The sequence below is a fragment of the Acipenser ruthenus genome, chromosome 5 (assembly GCF_902713425.1).
Source record: "Acipenser ruthenus chromosome 5, fAciRut3.2 maternal haplotype, whole genome shotgun sequence".
Taxonomy (NCBI): domain Eukaryota; kingdom Metazoa; phylum Chordata; class Actinopteri; order Acipenseriformes; family Acipenseridae; genus Acipenser; species Acipenser ruthenus.
In genome coordinates this window covers 68,970,014-68,989,557 of record NC_081193.1, presented here as the reverse complement: position 1 = coordinate 68,989,557, position 19,544 = coordinate 68,970,014, and the positions used below count along the sequence as shown (strand labels likewise).

At 37.0% G+C, this 19,544-nt stretch overlaps 1 protein-coding gene across 2 annotated transcripts in view; it reads left to right on the top strand.

Annotated features, from left to right (window-relative positions):
• Window positions 1–19,544, top strand: part of kif16ba (kinesin family member 16Ba) — a 140,238-nt gene that overhangs the window by 87,358 nt on the left and 33,336 nt on the right. The window contains exons 21-23 of one of the 2 annotated variants that reach the window (XM_034005346.3): window positions 2,298–2,403; window positions 6,447–6,497; window positions 15,634–15,756. In XM_034005346.3, the coding sequence (XP_033861237.3) occupies window positions 2,298–2,403; window positions 6,447–6,497; window positions 15,634–15,756 (280 nt within the window). Of the gene's footprint in view, window positions 1–2,297; window positions 2,404–6,446; window positions 6,498–10,245; window positions 15,140–15,633; window positions 15,757–19,544 lie in introns of those variants that run through there. The other variant, XM_034005345.3, reaches the window with a different exon arrangement.

Below are 19,544 nucleotides of genomic sequence, written 5' to 3'. Positions count from 1 at the left end.
GGTTACAAGCCCTTTTCTTTAACCACTGGACCACACAGCCTCCCGCTTGTTTTACGAACCAAGTCTGTGATATTCATTTGAGCGCTGGATGTGGAAGCAGCTATCTTGGTTGTTTATGTCCGTGTTATGTCTGTGGTGCAGGAACTGTGTGTTGCTCAGGTCCGCCCCCTTTTTTTCAGCTTCTCTTGGCTCCTGTGGGTCTCACTCGGCCATTGAAAAGTGTTCTCTGATTTTTCCAAAGAAAAAAATGACTAGAGACCTGTGCTTGACGTCTCTTTGATGATGTTGGCCCAGACATCGGACCGGAATGGGAAAATTGTAATGTCGGACCTGGTCCGACATAGGACCGCAAAGGGTTAAGTGCACCAAGGTTCCATTGGAAATTACATGGGTAGAGTCACACAACGAATGTGTGAGGGAGGCATCGCCTGTGTTGAAAACTGTAAGAAAGTGGGCAGCAAAGGAAGTTGTGGAAGATACAAAGGTTGCCCTTCGTATCAGTGATATCATGGGGCAAGTACAGCATGCAAGAGGAGGCCTTGGTCTTAGTTCAGGTCCTCCTACATGGCACAAAGCTGTCTCGGCATTTCATGTCAACCAGTCTGTGGAATTGGAGGCTTTCCATCCATCTCCTTTCCAGTGTGACAGAGCTGCCGCTCCATACACTCTGCCCTGTGCGGGCACTAGCGTATTATGTTGACAGGACAAAAAGTTGGAGGCAGTCCAAAGAGTTTTTTGTCTGTTATGGGGTGAAGTCCCATGGTCAAGCCCTGTCTAAACACAGGCTGTCCAAATGGATAACAGACACAGTCAGGACTGCCTATGAGCGAGCCAACTTGCCCCCGCAGGAAAATCTAGCTGCCCATTCCACCAGGGGCATGGTAACGTTGTGAGCTTTATTCTAGGGTGCATCTGTCACAGATATTTGCAATGCAGCGGTGTGGGCTGCTCCCCATACTTTTACGAGGTTCTACAAACTGAATATCATGGATTCACAAACCCCTATCTTTGGAACTAAAGTATTAAGGGTGGCTTCAGGGTTGACCCTTACAACATAGACATAGAGGTGAGTTTCTCCCTCCATTTCTTAGCCCTAGCTACATGTTACTGGGGTTCCGTATGGATTGATGGATAAGGGCATCTGCTAATAAATAAATAATAATAGTATGGTAACACACAAGGCAGCCTTTCGGCTTAGCCTTGTAGCATTCCACGCGTTCTGCAATATTGCCCTTGCGACAGCTCTGGCACACTCACCCATAGGGTAATGGTTACATTTCGTACTTGATAGGGAACGTTAGGTTTTTATCATAACCCTGGTTACCTGAAGTAGACGTAGCCACTAACCTTCAAGGTTGCTGCGTCCATGATTGTTGCAGGTTTGAAGGAAAAATTATGCTGTGATCTATTCGGGCAGTTCTTATGTACCCTCAGAGGCGGGCATGACTGCGTCCCAGGCAGTGTGCGCAGCTTTGATATACTTCTCTTCAGGTTCAGGATCTTTAGCAGGTAAACACCCATACGGTAATGGTTACATTTCTATTTCAGGGAACCAGGGTTATGATAATAACCTAACATGTCAAATCATTTCCCAGAAGCAAACTAAACCGGCTGCCAGTTTCCTAACACCATGTGTTGTATTTATTTTTAAGTGGGGGATAAAAAGGTGCATATTTACACTAGTCTAACAGAAATGGAAATTTTCACTAGGAAGTACATATTACATGGCAATGGGTAAATTACATGGAAATCGTGAAATCTGTGACAGCTGTGAAAAATATACAGCCTTACTTATTTCCACCCTTGACTTGTTTTCAACTATATTTAATTGTACTTTCTTGTATGTGTATGTTTGTATGTGGTTCACTGTTATTGTGTAAAAATGTGCTTTCTTTTGTCCATATACAGTCACAATTTATGTTTACCCTTACCCTGCTTATATGAGACATAACACATTTTGAAGACTTTAATCAGGCTATTTCCTAATACATGTTATAATTTCAAAAAGGGTAAAGTGTCTTTAATTTCACCGGTAGGTAAATTACATTAATCTTTCTAACATTATACATAATTTGTTAGTTAAGTAAAATAACTAGATTAGCACGCCTTACCACGCTGCTGTTTTTTTCACAAAACCAAGCAGCACATAGTACATTATATGCTTTGATGGGCCTTGTATAACATTTCCTGTGTAATGTCAGTAAGATTAAGTGGTTGCAATAAGAAAAATGAAAAAAGTTATTATAATTCAGACCTTAATCAGACTAATTGACTTGTATTGTTTGTAATAAACCTAGGATCAGTGCTTATATAGAGGAAGAAGTACAAAGAAGACTACAGAAGCTCAACGTGACGAATGGTGAAAATAGCACGGAGCTCTCCCTTTCAACAGAAAGTATAGAGGTATGTTATATGATTTAAATCAGCTTTATTATTTAGGATCTGAATCACTATCTAGAGAATCGCGTTTCCAATTGTAATTAAGGACATTCTATAGCACAGGTTTTTTAGTGTATCCCAGTCTTGGGATGTAAGATGCCGCCTGTCCGTCTATACATTCATACATATGTCACTCTTGAATTTTTCCAGATATCAAGATAACCACTTATACAGTGGTGTTAAAACATGTTCACAATATTATTTTCCTTTCTGTAAGTACATCTGTTAAACTTTTTTACTTGTATGGTGTATGTAATTGGGGTGATTTATTATTTTTTTATTATTATAATAACTCTAATTCTGCATTGACAGCCTTAACAAGGGATGTACTGTATGTTACTAACATTGCTACTTGCATTGCATTGACAAAGTCCTGCATAAAAGATTAATTCTCAAACTGAACGCAGTAGGGATTCAAGGAAATGCATGCACATGGATTAGGGAGTGGTTAACATGTAGAAAACAGAAAGTACTGATTAGAGGAGACACCTCAAAATGGAGCGAGGTAACTAGTGGAGAACCACAGGGATCAGTATTAGGTCCTCTGCTATTCCTAATCTACATTAATGACTTAGATTCTGGTACAGTAAGCAAACTTATTAAATTTGCAGACGACACAAAAATTGGATGAGTGGCAAACACCGTTGCATCAGCAAAGGTCATTCGAAATGATCTAGACAGCATTCAGAACTGGGCAGACACATGGCAGATGACATTTAATAGAGAAAACTGTGAGGTATTGCACGCATGCAATAAAATTTTTTATTATAAATATCATATGGGAGATACTGTAATTGAAGAAGGAATCTATGAGAAATACCTAGGAGTTTATGTTGACTCAGAAATGTCTTCATCTAGACAATGTGGGGAAGCTATAAAAAATGCCAACAAGATGCTCAGATATATAGTGAAAAGTGTTGCATTTAAATCAAGGGAAGTAATGTTAAAACTTTACAATGCATTAGTAAGACCTCATCTAGAATATTGTGTTCAGTTCTGGTCACCTCGCTACAAAAAGGATATTGCTGCTCTAGAAAGAGTGCAAAGAAGAGTGACCAGAATTATTCCGGGTTTAAAAGGCATGTCATATGCAGACAGGCTTAAAGAATTGAATCTATTCAGTCTTGAACAAAGAAGACTACGCGGGGATCTGATTCAAGCATTCAAAATTCTGAAAGGTATTGACAATGTCGACCCAGGGGACTTTTTCGACCTGAAAAAAGAAACAAGGACCAGGGGTCTGAAATGGAGATTAGATAAAGGGGCATTCAGAAGAGAAAACAGGAGGCACTTTTTTACACAGAGAATTGTGAGGGTCTGGAACCAATTAATTAAATTATATTCAGATGGTTATTGCTTATACTCTCCCCGTCGTTCTGCGCACTGTCAGCCGTGGTTAAAGATACAAATAATGTACCCGATCCGAAGCAAGTGTAAAACTTGCCTGAATATTAAAGTAGAAAATATAAATATTTTAAAACTATCAAGAAATGACTTGTTGCACTAGCAGCAGTTGCATTATTGTTTTGACCTGTGACTCAATGGACCATATTTAGAAGCAAGCACAAAGGCAAAGACACCATTTCTTAGAGCAATAATACAATTTTTTGGTATAAAACAAGAAACAACTCTTGAAGTTTATACTTTTGAAATTTGTTTTATTAAGCTAAAAAAATGAAAAATGTCTTTGCATTTGCTTCAGGGTGCAGTCTTTTTTTATATAGTAAAACAGTGCTTTTGACATGGCAAATATTTTGAACTGCCTTACTTGGGGAATTATTACTTTTTAAAGAAAGTACTTGCTTTTCTTTGTGTAACTTCACAACAGCAAGGTTTGCTTGGTTTCTTGGAGCTTCTTAATTATAAAAATAAAATAAAATAAGTAAACATTTACTTTTCTACACTCAGCAGTTAGTCCTTCAGTTTGCCCCCCTACTGTTTAACAAAGTTAGGCACCTATGACTGAGACACAAAATTATTTGACCATTGCTTCTGACATTGATTAAAACACTCAATTGTTGTACTGCTTTTAGAGTGAAACAGTCACCTATAGATACCAAAACTGACTTGTGTTACTGAATAAGAAAGATCACTGGTCCAGAGCTTATCTACAGTGGCTCTCAAAAGTATTCACCCCCTTGGACTTTTCCACATTTTATTGTGTTACAACATGGAATCAAAATTGAGTTTTTGCCACTGATCAACACAAAAAAATGTCCATAATGTCAAAGTGAAAAATAAAATCTACAAATTGTTGTAAATTAATTACAAATATAAAACAGAAAATAATTGATTGCATAAGTATTCACCACCTTTGATATGACACACCTAAATAAGCTCTGGTGCAACCAATTGTCTTTAGAAGTCACATAATTAGTTGAATGGAGTCCACCTGTGTGCAATTAAGGTGTTTCACATGATTTCAGGTTAAATACACCTGTCTGGGAGGTCCCACAGTTGGTTAGTACATTTATACTTATACAATCAATTATTTTCTGTTTTGTATTTGTAATTAATTTAGAACAATTTGTAGATTTTATTTTTCACTTTGACATTATGGACTTTTTTTGTGTTGATCAGTGGCAAAAACTCCTAATTAAATCCATTTTGATTCCATGTTGTAACAATAAAATGTGGAAAAGTCCAAGAGGGGTGAATACTTTTGAGAGCCACTGTATAAAAGTGAATCATTTAGATTTTTGTTATTATACAGTTAAATAAACTGTTAATGCAAAAAATGTATTTACTTACGGCTGGTTATTAGTTATCAACGTAGAAAATGATGTCCGGCATTTTGTTTTGTTGTGTGTGGAGGGGAGGACGCTCAGGGTGATGATGTAATTGGGACAGAATCTATTACTTCGACTAAATAATGTTAATAGAAAATGTGTGTCGTACAGCTGTACGAACAAACGGACAGCCCCACCTATCCCCAGATCTGATATATTCAATAACTTATGATAAAAAATATCAATAGTATGTTTAATGTCAACCACTCCTTGACAGAGATGGATAATGTTAAGGAGTAACAATAAAAAGACACAATATACAAAGCCTTCTTTTGATGAACCCCTCTTATAATTATGTGAAAGCTTGAATCCAGCTTATCCTTCATGATCAGACCAGTATAAAAAATGTATTTTAAAAAAAAACAAAAAAAGGGCTCCCGAGTGGCGAATCCAGTAAAAGCACTGGTTAGAGTGCAGGATGCGCTGTATAGCCTGGACGTCGCGAGTTCGAGTCCAGGCTATTCCACAGCCGACCGTGGATGGAAGCTCCCAGGGGGCTGCGCTCAATTGGCCAAGCATTGTCCGGGGGGAGGGAGGGTTAGGTTGACGGCACACCCTTCGGAGGATAGCGTGTGTTCATCTTCGCCCCTCCCGAGTCAGCGCAGGGGTGGTAGCGGTGAGCTGAGCCTAAAAAATAATTGGGCATTTCAAATTGGGGAGAAAATAATAAAAACTAATTGGCAACGACTAAATTATTAGGAAAAAAAAAAAAAAAAGCAAACTAACACTTAAAACATTTCCTAAATACAGAGCTTTACATGTGCATCTACCTCGGGATAGAAATAATACCTCTGGATAATATTATTTTTTCCCTTACCTCCTAGTATAAGAAATGTTAGTTAAGTGAATTGCAGATTCAGCTTTTAGTTTATAAGCGTTGATGGAAAGATAAGACCCTGTCAGAAAAAAATGGATTTAATTTCCTTGGAACATACTTGGGAATGAGTTTGTGCAAAACAGCCATTGTTCATGTTGTTCCCTTGTCCTTTTTAACAAGCTGCATGAGTTCTGCCCTAAGGCAGAATTCTTGAGACAGCATTTTATTAGGCAGACAATCATACCTATTAAGCTCCAGAAATCACAGTGATAGAAGTTGTTAACTGATTTGCAAGCCACTTTTGATCATAGCCATCATTTACAGTCACCATTTAGAAGAAGAAAAAAAGATGTATAAAAAACAAAGGTTAAATCTGTTGAATATTTCTTCTTCTGTTTCAGGAAGATGACAAGTCATGTAATGGTAGTGAACCACGTAAATTGAAATATGAGGTAAGTTTTTTTTTTTGTTTTTTTTTTCTTTTAAATGAAAAAACAAATGGCTGTTAATTACAGACAAAAATCATATATATATATATATATCAAATCAAATGCAATGTAATCCTATATTGATATGAATCCTTATTGGTTTGGTGTGGTGGTCTTTGCGTTTCTTCTAATTGCAAAGCAGTATCCCATTTTTCTAAGCCTAGCAGCTGCACAGAAATAAATGATTCTGTCAATGACACAGTGGTGTAAACTTGTTTTGCTTTAGTGCACATAACCTCTGCACTTGGGGGCTAATTTTCACCTCTTAGTTGCACCGACTAGACATCATCTTCATTGAGTGTGATGAGAATGAAAGTCAGGACTTGAAATATACATAGGGCTTGAATTTTTCGGGTTTTATTTTGTGTTGAGTTGGGGTGCTTTTTCCGTTTTTTATTATTATTTGGCAAAATCGCTTATTTTTGGTTATTAAAAATAAACAACACTCAAATGCATGAATTTTCAGTTTCTATAATAAATTGCATGTATGTTTTATCAACACATATACAAACATTAACTTACTGTGTTTAAGTGAGGATGTCCACATCTATCACACTGTAATGTTGGGGTCTGGATGTGGTGAAGAAATAACTATAAATAATTCATTACACCGTGTAACAATTATTATTATTTTTTTGTTCCTGGGTAGTAAGTGTTATTTCCTAATTGCTTATGCCTCAAAAGTATAGAAAATGGCTATTATTCCCCACAAACTTTGCTTTTGTGACCAGGACAGTGATATTTTGAAATTTACCTATTTTCCAGAACATTCCAGATAGATTCAGTGCTGGGTGAAATAAATGTATTTTTGTAGGATGGTACAGAGGGGAAAAGAGAGCCATGAAGTTTGCTATCCCAAGAATTTGGCGGGAACCCACTGACCACTCAAGCAACTGCTACTTCTGCATGGTGGACCCTTCCAAACGTCGGACTGGCAAGAATGCACCTGCTATCACGTATCCGGACCTTCCTTCATCCATCGCCCCGGTGCCACACTGCCATGAGCTCCCCGTACCCACTCCTCCGGAGAGAGAGCAGCCGTCTTTAGAAGAGAGCAGCAAGTCAGAGAGCGAGGAAGACATTGTAGATCCAGATGACAATTTCAGAGGTGGAGCTGAGGAGAGAAACCCATATTACCCCAACCAAAAAGACCTCAACGACTTGATTAGAGATCTTGGTCTCACCAAGTCCAATGCCGAGCTTTTGACGTCTAGGCTCAAGCAGTGGAACTTGTTGGATGAAAGTGTGCAAGTCGCAGATCAGAGGAAGCGTCACCAACCTTTTTCCAGCTTCTTCACCCGTCAAGATGGGCTCTGCTTCTGCCACAATGTGACCAGTCTGTTCAAGGCAATCGGAATCGCCTGTAACCAGAATGAGTGGCGCCTCTTCATTGACAGCTCATCCAGGAGCCTCAAAGCCGTGCTGCTCCATAATGGTAACAAGTACCCGTCTCTTCCCCTGGCTCACTCGGTGCACCTCAAAGAGGATTACAACAGCATCAAGACCTTGCTGGACGCCTTGAAGTATGATGAGTACGGCTGGGAGGTCATAGGAGACTTCAAAATGGTTGCATTCCTGATGGGTCTCCAAGGTGGTTTTACCAAGTTTCCCTGCTATCTTTGCCTTTGGGACAGCAGGGACACCAAGGCGCACTACCACAGGCGGGACTGGCCACAGCGGACCGAGTTCTCTGTGGGAAGGAACAATGTCAAGTGGGAGCCACTGGTGGACCCCCGGAAGGTGCTGATGCCACCACTGCACATCAAATTGGGCCTTATGAAACAATTTGTCAGAGCTCTAGATAAGGAGTCGGCAGCCTTCAAGTACCTTCAAGACTTCTTCCCTAAGCTGTCTGAGGCAAAGGTCTAAGCCGTTGTCTTCGTCGGACCACAGATAAAGAAGATCCTGGAGTGCAATGAATTCCCCAAGAAGCTCACTAGTAAGGAGAAAGCGGCTTGGAACAGCTTTGTCGCAGTGGTTCGGGGCTTCCTGGGCAATCACAAGGCCGAAAACTATGTGGAGCTGGTTGAGACTCTGGTGAAGAACTACGGCACAATGGGCTGTAGGATGTCCCTCAAAGTCCATATCCTTGATGCTCATCTTGATATATTCAAGGAGAACATGGGAGCGTACTCGGAGGAGCAAGGCGAGCGCTTCCACCAGGATATACTGGACTTTAAACGCCGCTACCAAGGACAGTATAACAAGAACATGATGGGAGACTACATTTGGGGGCTGATTCGTGAAAGTGATTTACAGTATAATCGTAAATCTCGAAAAACTACTCACTTCTAAATCTTTTGTAGTCATTTTTGTATTACTTTAGTATAAATACATGTTAATTTGGATTCATATGTTGTTTTTTTCTGACTTTATGTGAACGAAAAGACACAAATTCGCCCGTTTTCTCATTGGAAATAGGTACATTTCAAAATATCACTGTCCTGGTCACAAAAGCAAAGTTTGTGGGGAATAATAGCCATTTTCTATACTTTTGAGGCATAAGCAATTAGGAAATAACACTTACTACCCAGGGTTGATTTTATCATTCTCAAATCTCAGAAGTCTCGACTGAGCAAGAGCTGGAGAGACATCATTAATTTTGTAAATATAAATGTTAACCTAACTTTTAAAATAATTACTAGTCCTCAATGTATTGGTCCTAAACAATAACAAAAATAATCTTAACACTATAGAGTTTTTTTTGTAAATATAAATGTTAACCTAACTTTTAAAATAATTACTAGTCCTGAATGTATTGGTCCTAAACAATAACAATGTATTGGTCCTAAACAATAACAAAAATAATCTTAACACTATAGAGTTTTTTTTGTTTTTTTCCAACAATAACAAAAATAATCTTAACACTATAGAGTTTTTTTTGTTTTTTTTCCAACTCACCCCAGTCACAAGTCACTCCAACGAATGTATTCTATTATAGGTATGTCCACAAAAATTTCCGATTGGTCAGTAGCAATGTCTTTGCACACTGCCCGCCTTCTGAAAGACGTTTTCTTTATGTAGAAACAGTCGTGAATGATTGACATTATTAAAAAATATATTGATGAAACCCAAGTTTATGGGTTTTAAAAAAATAAAAAAATAAAATTCTAAATAGGTCTTCGGGGGTGTTTTTTTTTTTCCGGTTATTGTCGGTTAAAACCAAAAACTTCAAGCCCTAAATATACATTAGCTAAGGCATGGGTTTGACCTGGTAACACTGTGTTAGCTTTGGATAAACCTGGTTATTTTCCTGTTACTGCCAGAAGGTGTTGCTGTAAGACATACAATTGATACAAATAGCATTTTATTTTGTTTAATAATCTGTCAGATCTGCAGTACTAAAGGTTCAATGTGGGTAAGTTTAAAATGTATTTAATTTGTCCTTAAGGCATATGAAAAACATCTATACAAAAGCAATTACAATTATAGCGTAAAGAAGAAACAAACAATGGACTACATTTTTTAAAGCTGGGTTGGAAAAATACCAAGAAAAATGGATACTGTAGCAGTTTCTTCATCGGATATGAAAATCAGTAACTTTACTTTTCTCTCTTCAAATTATTTTCTTCTAATGAAACTTGTTTTTTTATGTGTTTCTGATAATTTAAACGAGAATACATGAAACATTTTAAAACAATAAGCTAATGAAGATATTTAACAGGCTGACATATATTGTTCTTAAGCCAAAGACACCCCTCTTTTTACACAGACAAATGAGAGTCCCAAACCATGGCCTAACTTCCCACCTGTCCCTGAGGAGGAAGCTGCTTTTCTCAGTGTGTCTCCAAAAAGTAACAGATTTGAAGAATACCTTAATGAAGAACACTGGCCAGTGCATTGGGGGTATGATTATGTTACTGAAAAGGACCAGAGTGCTAGAAAGAAGACATTTGGGACGAATCAGACTATTAAAGAATGGAATCGGTCACCTCATAAATCAATGTGTTATGAAATTCCAGTGGAATTATCTAAAGAGCTGAAGCAACATCAGAATGAAAATTATTTGAGAGAGATTCAGCAAAAGCCCACACCAGTCTCAGTAGAAAGGCATGGTAATGAGAGCAAATTGTGTCACAAGAAAAAAAGACAAACGAGCAACCGCAGTGATCTCTTGGTTGATAGGGTGCACAGTTGCTTAGAGGATGAACCTGGAGGGACCTTGTTACACAATTTGACCAACCCACATTTTGGTAATCTGGAGACTGGGCTAGGAAACATCGACAGACTTGGTCTCACTGAGACCAATATAAGTTTTGAAATCCCAGCACAAGAGCACAACCCATCACAGGGAATCCCAATGGAGGGTCGATTTTGTCATTCTCAAATCTCGGACATCTCGACTGAGCAAGAGCTAGAGAGACATAAGAGGAGCTCATCAGAGACAGAAAGTGCATCTTCACATCTTGGAGCTGAGCAAAACTATGGCCTTGGGTATTTTGCTAGCAAGCTGTCTTGCATTTATAAAGATGCTAGTCGTCATCTGCAAAACACTCAGAAGATCATTAGACAGGTTAGAGAAGGAAAGTGTGAATACAGAAGCAGCTGGTATGATCAGATGTATTCAGTTATAAAAGAATTGCCGTTTGTGCAGAGAATACAGCTTGAAGTGACTTTAAAATCAGATATCAAACAAACAAAAGCGTGCTTCTCAGACTCAACCGCAATACATATTTACAAGATCAATGAGCCCGATAATATAATACCATCAGACAACATCACTGGGTATTTGTCCCAAAGTCCTTTGTGGCACACAGAATTGCTTGGATCACCAGCAACTTCTGTTATTGCGTATAAAAGTGAATGTTTTGAGAATCTTCAAGCGCTATGCCAGAGGCTAGTACAATTTCCAGGGGATCTCCTTAAGCTTCAAACACTCCCTTTGCAAAAGTTCTTTGAGTGTCTGAGTTCTATTTTACCTTATGGTGCTGAGACTAAGAATCTGCTGCAAGGAGTTTATTGGCTTGAGGTGGCCAGTTGTAAACATCCTGTGCCACAACCTGCTTGTGTCCTTTTGTTTGACTCGGTTCTGTATGCAGTAATATCTAACAGTAATCAACATAATGCTAGATGCATGTTAGCAATATTCCATGAGCTTCCTCTTGAATCCATTAAGGAAGTTCAAATTGGTTTTTCTGGGCAGAATGTTAGACTTCTTGGGTCTACTGAAGATAGTGTATTGACCGTCTTTACTTACAACAAACACCTTACTCAAGAATTATGTCATGATTTGTTAAGGGTTTTGACTTGTAGCAGTGATGACACAATCTACATGAACCATCTTCTTCTCAAGGGGGATCTGATGCAGCTCGCACTTGACTGGAAGTCTGAAATCACAGACTTCAACTTAGCCAGTGGAGTGCTGGTTTGCTGCAAATTCAAGAAAATCCTTGCAGACCTAGTTTACATGCTCCATGGAAATATGGAGAAAAACAAACCATCTCTGGGTGATGTTAACCTACTTCTGTACACTACTGTAGTGGCAGAAATTGTTTCCCACTCCTGTTGCACATCTTTCAAATCGCTTGTTCTCACTGACACACACATTGGGCTTCTGCAGGAAGACAGCGTTTTTTATCCTATTCCAAGTGCAATATTTATTCTGCCAAAGAGAGCACAGTTTGATGTCATTCATCTGTTTTCCCGTGCTGATCTCAGGTGTGTGTTTGTTGCAGACAAGGATCATTTAACAAGGCTTGAACTTGTTTTTGCCAAGCGAGATAGGAGCTACTCTGAGTCAGAGCAAAGTCTCTGCAAACAGCTTCAGGACCAAAATAGAAACCACATGATAATCTGTGCTCCCAGTGATAATTTAAACTTGCAAACAGAAGTCTGGAAATTAACTTTTGGCACTACAGAAGAGGCAGCTTTTCTGATTAATAATTTGTCAAGTGTTTAAGTATTCAGTGCAATAATACAAAAGACAAAAAAGTAGAACTTTCAAAGCAGGAATCATGTGCCATGAAATATTATTATTCTGCCATTTTTATTTTCAATATTAAAGATTAAAGACTATTTGTGACAAGTGCATACTTTGTTGGTTTCACATGATTGTTTTAATAATACATATTTTTATGCATCTTGTGTGTATGTGTGTGTGTGTGTGTATGTATATATATATAATGTGTGTGTGTTTTAAAATCTGATAGTAGACAGAGCAGGGCAGTTCAGCAAACTGTAATGTCAAACATATCTGCTGCAGGGTATTAAAATACATTTGATGTGTAACATTAGGACACTATAGGATGCAGGCACTCGGCATGCCACCAACCGAATTATGATGCGTTAGTGGTGTCGTGCCATAAATACTTATGATACTGAAGTCTTACTGAGCTGCTCTACCTTTTAGTCACTCTGTGCAGGGGTGATAGCAACTCTGCAGCTTCACACAATTAAGTTTTTTGTATTCAGCCAAAATGGCCACCATACTGTAAACCCCATTTTATTTGCATGTCATCAGTTATAACCAATTTCACTAAAGTCAATGTAGTCACTGACTTCAGTGCAATACAAACATTTTACTGTTTCCTTAAGAAAAATAGGGCATTTCATTTTGGGTTTCTTGAAATATGGAAATACATGGCTTTATTCTATCTCTGGGACAAAAGTAAAATAACACTAAAATGAGTTCCAGTTACTTCATGTTTAGCAGTGTGTATACATGTGTAGTCATAATGATGTATTTGCAGTCTGTGTCAAAATATATTTTAAAAGTATTGTTTACAGAGTATTGTATGCTGAGTAGTATTGTAATGCCTTATTTAAAAGAATTAGAAAAAATGTCAGTGTTGGTTCCATAGTTTGGCTGGGCTGATTGAGAAATTGGTCTACTTTCATTACAGTTTTTATATCTTTAGATCATTCATAATTTAGTTTTAAGATTAACTAAGCTTGACCCCAGGTACTGTGATGTTACTATGATGTAGCAGAAACAAACTCATCTTTTACATGACAATATCATGGGATCATACTGAAAATATCATGCGATTACAACCACCCCCTCCCCTTCTCACACGCACAAACACATATATACATGGACTTCCCAAATGGAGGCAATGCAGTAAGATGCAGGAAAGCCAAATTCATGTACCATATATGCCCTTGATAAAAATAAATCAAAAACATAATTAGAAACACTAAACATGACAAAGTTCTAGAATATTTATATATAAATTGTTTTTTCATATGGCTGAGTGGCACAAAATTACATATGGTGCATTTAATCTTTCAACAAAATGAGCGAAGTACAGTAAATTCAATTTAACCTACAGCAGCTGTGAGTAAGTACTGCCTTTTCTGCATTTCACACCGCTGAGTAATATAGCAAACTTACTTTTTTCAAAATAAACGAGAAAAAGGTTGGCAGGAATTGAGCAGGGTAAAAATAACAAATAAATCTTTACCAAACTTGTATGAGTAATTCAAATTATGTTATTATATACTTTAAATGTGTTAACTATAGTGAAATAGAAATGATCCATTCTGTGTTCACTTAATTTTTGTATTATTTATTTATTTATTTTATTTAATTCTTGCAAACTTTTAACCTTGCTGGTGTTTTAAAGTGTACCCTTTCACTGGCTTTTATTCAACTGATTTAGCCCCTTGTTTAGTCTAACATTCCCATGTACAAATGAAGCAAAAGTCTTCTCAAATGTTTTCAGAAAAGCTGTGAACTGCAGTTCGCTTCTCCTGTACGCTATAGAAACGTTCAAGTTCCTCTGTTTTTTGGTAACCGGTCTTACAAATAAATTATTGTCACACTTACCTTTTTGATAAATGTAATAGTACAGACATGTTTAACAAATACGGCAATTTTTTTTTTTTTTTTTTTTATCAGCAGTGTCACGTTGCTGCTTGTGTATTTGGGCAGACACCTTTGTTGTCTTTTCTTGGTAGTCAGACACGTTGCTGTTTGTGTACTCGGGTAGCCTTTGTTGGAGATTTCAATACACGCATCACTATACTGTACTCGCATTTAAGATGCAGGCTATTTTTGAGAAGCAAAAAATGGTTACAAAAAGTGTGTCTTAAATTCAAAGGAATACGGTAAATATCCAGTGATCCAGTGTGACATTGATATTGCCTTCATACTTAGAAGGGGTGCACAGATAGAATGCATGTGTGCAGTATAACATTTAAAATCAAACACAGTCCCATCTTGCTATAGCTCCACTAAGTTCAATCTGGTTGTAATGGAACATATGTCATGCAGAGTATGTACATTTAAATAAACAACAGAACTGTATGTTAAAGCTTGTTTCAGATTTGTTAGCAATGACATGTTGGGGATTGTTTGCTGCTGAATGCGTATTACATTGTATATATTTTAGCAGACTTTATTTTTTGATTGCTTCCAAAAATCTGATTTAAATTTCAAGCCTATATATGTGACGTATATGTATTAAATTACAGATATTTACAGTACAAATGACAGGAGATTGTATTTTTTCATAAAGGTCATATAACTTTAGCGTTTATCAGTGGTAGCACTCACTATATTTTTTATAGAAATGTATTTTAATTGTGTAGTTCACCAGAAAGCAGGATACATTTCCCTTTTTAATTCTGTGTTTACTTGCAATCCCTTACAGAGAACAATTGTGCATGGCTGCTCATGCAATTCATGTTTCATATGGGAATAATATGAATACTGTCTTTACATGAGAGAGAATTCAAATTATATTCCAGAGAGAATGATGTGTTCCACAAAACATGTGTTATTTTAATAGTGCTACAAGTATTCTCAATGACATTTTATATGTCTGAAGTATAACTGCAATCATATTGACAAGTAATTCAATTTTTAAATGTGATGATACATCAAACAGCTAGTTAAGTCACACTAGTTAAGTCACAGTCACAAATCACAAATATGTGTATTTCAGGTTTATTTTTATGATTGCAGTGTATAATAAAAAAAAGGGCAGACGTTATCACACTCCTACATTAGATATACAAGATGCTCTTATTGTTCCAAGATTAACCTTGGCATCCCTTTGAAAATGGCTGGTTGTCACTGTTGTTTCTTTTTTGTATATATCTAATTACTGATCCTATTTGTCCTCTGCCTTTTCTTTTCTGATGTTTGCTTTGGCAGCGACTGGTTGCTCGTCCTCTGGGAGTGAATGTAGACAGCCTGAAGGACCCAGTAAAAATTAGTATTCCACGCTATGTCCTGCGTGGACAGGGGAAGGATGAGCACTACGAGTTTGAAGTAAAGGTAAGCATTTATCCCTATTGATCTTTATTTTGTGTTCCCATTCTCAAGTGACAGTAGGGGATTGTTTATCAAAACTTTTTTTTTTTTTTTTTTTTTTTGATATGCAATAAAACAAGTACTAGAAGTGAGAATTATGTTAAGGAAAGTAATTTGCACATCTCAAGGAAATAACTATGGTATTCAGCACTGAAGTGCCAAGGCAGGTCTTCAAAGACATTTCCCATCTTGGATGAGTAGTGCTACTTGGACAGAAAATAACTGCTTGAATTGTGCAATCAGGTTTTACTTGTCAGGAGACTACGGGTTAGAAACACACACATGAATGCAGGCAGATGTTACACCTCTAAATAAATATTTTTGGCATATGAAATAGGCGTGTGTGCAAATGGTTTCAATCCTGCAGAAATGGTAGGTTTAGTAGCTGTTTTTAATTAGCATTTGTGACTTCAACAGGGAAATCAATCACCAGGGCTTTTGAGTAAGAAAGGCAATGGAACAAATGCCCTCTAAGAAATGTAGCCTAAAAAATCTGATATAGCAAGAAGATAATACGTAACACATTAGGTCACTTTCATAAATTGAAATGTCAGTTCTAATCTTAAGATTTTTTTTAACATTTGTGCGACTGGCCCTGGTACAGGGTAAATATTTATACACGCTGACAATTTTTGTAATTCACACAGAAGTAAGGGTACAGCTTATAATTCTGGTTTGAATATGTGGGTTTTGCTGTCAATTAAATATTGAAACATCAATTAACAATGCTCCTCTTTGTAAAAAGCATCAGTAAATCTTTCGTTTGTTAGTTTAGCTATATACATTATACTATAGTCACTTTCAAAAAACATTGAAAATATATGAAGAGTTGTATACCAAAACATCAAAATGAGATATCAGCCATGTAATCCAAATGCTAAAAACAGCTTTCATTTCAAAACGTGACATCTGACATTTCCGGTTTTCATCAAACCGCAAGATATCCCATCGGCCAATCAGCATCACGCTTGCATCACAATTGGCAGCGCACATTCACTCAGAGAGTGAAAGTTGGATCATGACCGGGCTGAACAACTTTGATAAAATATCAGAGCCAGTGGTAACATCGCTTGTTGGTAGAAAGGCATCCAAGGATGCTCACAAGCGAGAGCAGAAGAAGCGAGAGCGCCATTCTGAAAGGTCTGCATTCATTCTGCCAATAAGAACACTGACCTCTGTCATGCTGACAAGCATACGCCGGTGGATCTCGTGCTGAATCATGATTAGTTTTATGAGAAGGCAGACAAAGTTTCTCAGGATGAATCTCTCCTTTGTCTGCTCACATTGTTGTTGTTGTTGTTGTTGTTGTTGTTGTTGTTGTTGTTGTTGTTGTTGTTGTTGTTGTTGTTGTTGTTGTTTATTGCTTAGCAGACGCCCTTATCCAGGGCGACTTACAATTATGTAACAAGAAAAGGAAGCATGTTGCTCATGACCATGAATTTACTCTGTGTTGCTGTAGTTACTTATTAGACAAGCTGGTAGATAGTTTGATTTCTATTCCTGGTTGTTGTTGTTGTTGATGCATTGTTTTTTGTATATCTGCACGTTCTGAAGTTGCACAGATGTGTACTGGCTCTGGAGATGACGTTTGGATAATAACTGACATGCTGATGTAATGGAAACAAAGACGTGATAGATGTAGGGACACTTGTGAAGCTGTTGGTAGAGATATGGATATGTAGAATTTTGCGCAAAAAGGACGGAATCTGGGATATGTAGCATTTTGCATAAAACTTATTTATTTTTTACTTTTTGAGGTAGATTTAAAATACTTATATGTTTGTTTTATTGTTCTTACATAACATTAATAGTGAAAAAAACAACCATGCTTGTTGCTAAGTATCTGAAATAACTATATATATATATATATATATATATATATATACTAAAAACAATGAAAATGGATATATAGCGTTTTGGTTTGAAGCTCTTCGTATACTGGTTGTTATTTCCATGCTTAAAGAAGTAAAATAGTTTTTTGTTTTTTTTATAATTAAACATCAGACAAAACTCTATATAAAAAAATGATTGAACATGCAATCTCTGGTTCACTGAAACCACTATAGTCATAGTCATTTTCAGTGTGTAACTTGTGTGTTTACAGTTGTGCACTATGCAAGAAGTGCAATATACTTTTTTTCTCCTTTTAAAAAAAATGTAAGTAAATTACTAACTGGAGGAAACACTTTGTAAACCTGGCCCATAATTTCACTAATTTGATTGTTTTCAAACATCTTTATTTCTTTTTTAATCAACTTAAAACCTTTTGACTATACTGATAAGTAAATATACTGATGAGCAATAATTATTCTCCTAAAGGCTAGATCTCAGAAATGATGTGTAGATTTAAATTACAATTATTGTCGTCTTGAACTGTCATAAATCAAGATTGAACTTTGCTCATCTTGTTTGAACCAAAATAGCTCCATTGGCTTATTTATGCCTGTAAGTATGTAATTATGTGCTTATCCCACAATATATGATAGTTAAGTGCCCAATAATGTACATGGCATATTTGAGTCAATCATACTTTATCTTTTATAACAAAAGAGCTAAAGACCTGATATACCATATATGAAATAAATTTTAGATATGGCAAGATAGAATTGAGTTAACATTGAGATGATGATAATATCAACAACATGCTATCCTACTTAAATCAATTGAAAGATTGCACAGGAAGTGTTAGTAATACATAGTAGTAATTTCTTTTATTTTTAAATGTCTGCTGTTTGATGCAATAAAATGCTGTCCCACTCAGATGAATGGCCTTTTTTTATGAGCAACTGCTGGTTAGCATCTTATTTTTTTAAAAATGAAGCCTTTTTTATTTTTTGTTCAACAGTGCTACCCACCATTCTACTGTAGTGGGATAAAATTCAGGACTATACAAACATGTACTGTAAGCAAGTATGCATTTAAAAATGTGGATTCAGGATATAAGTAAGCAGGGTGGTTCAAATCAGGTCACCCGGTCACCAAATGCGACCTTCTTTTTTAATGTGGCCAGTAGATTTTACCCTAAAGTCGCCACTTTGGCGACTAAGCTTTTACAGTATATACAACAGAACTTTGGTTCTGTAATAAAGGCTTTCTGCTAACTGTCAGAATCGGCACCACCCTGATCTTTTCATGGAACCAGACCCCTTTTCTTGTTTCCATAGTAACGTGCACCAGCCAGTCAAGTTAAGGTAGAACAGCAGAAATTATCAGAGGTGTCTGACGGTGGTTTAAAATAACTTCACAACTTAAAAAAAAAATATCCGTGTTGCAGGAGTGCTACAGGCCATTGAGTTTCCCTGACTCGCTCGGTTGATCAGCTAAGACAGCACAGGAAATAAAATAAAAACAGTTTCTCAAAATATCTATGAATTACCCTAAATAAAATGTAAATAAACTGAAGCAACAATCAAATCTGTTTGCATTTGAATTTGGACAATCGCATCTGCCAACTGCATGAAAATGAGAATGTAACAGAAGATGAGGAGGAGGAGCCAACAGAGTGTTCGTATTGTAGGCAGCTTGTCTATGACGGTAACTGAAAAATAAAGAAATGTGTTCACTTCTCTCAAATTTTTATATAGTTATCTTCCCTGGCATTTGATTAATATGGTTCTGTTTCCTGGCATTTTATGCATATACTTCACTCACTGGCCTGTTATGCACACAGAAATGGTTCCCTGGCATTTGATACATAAAGTTCCCTGGAATTGTATGGCGCTAGTTCTCTGGCACATCGATTGTATATAGTT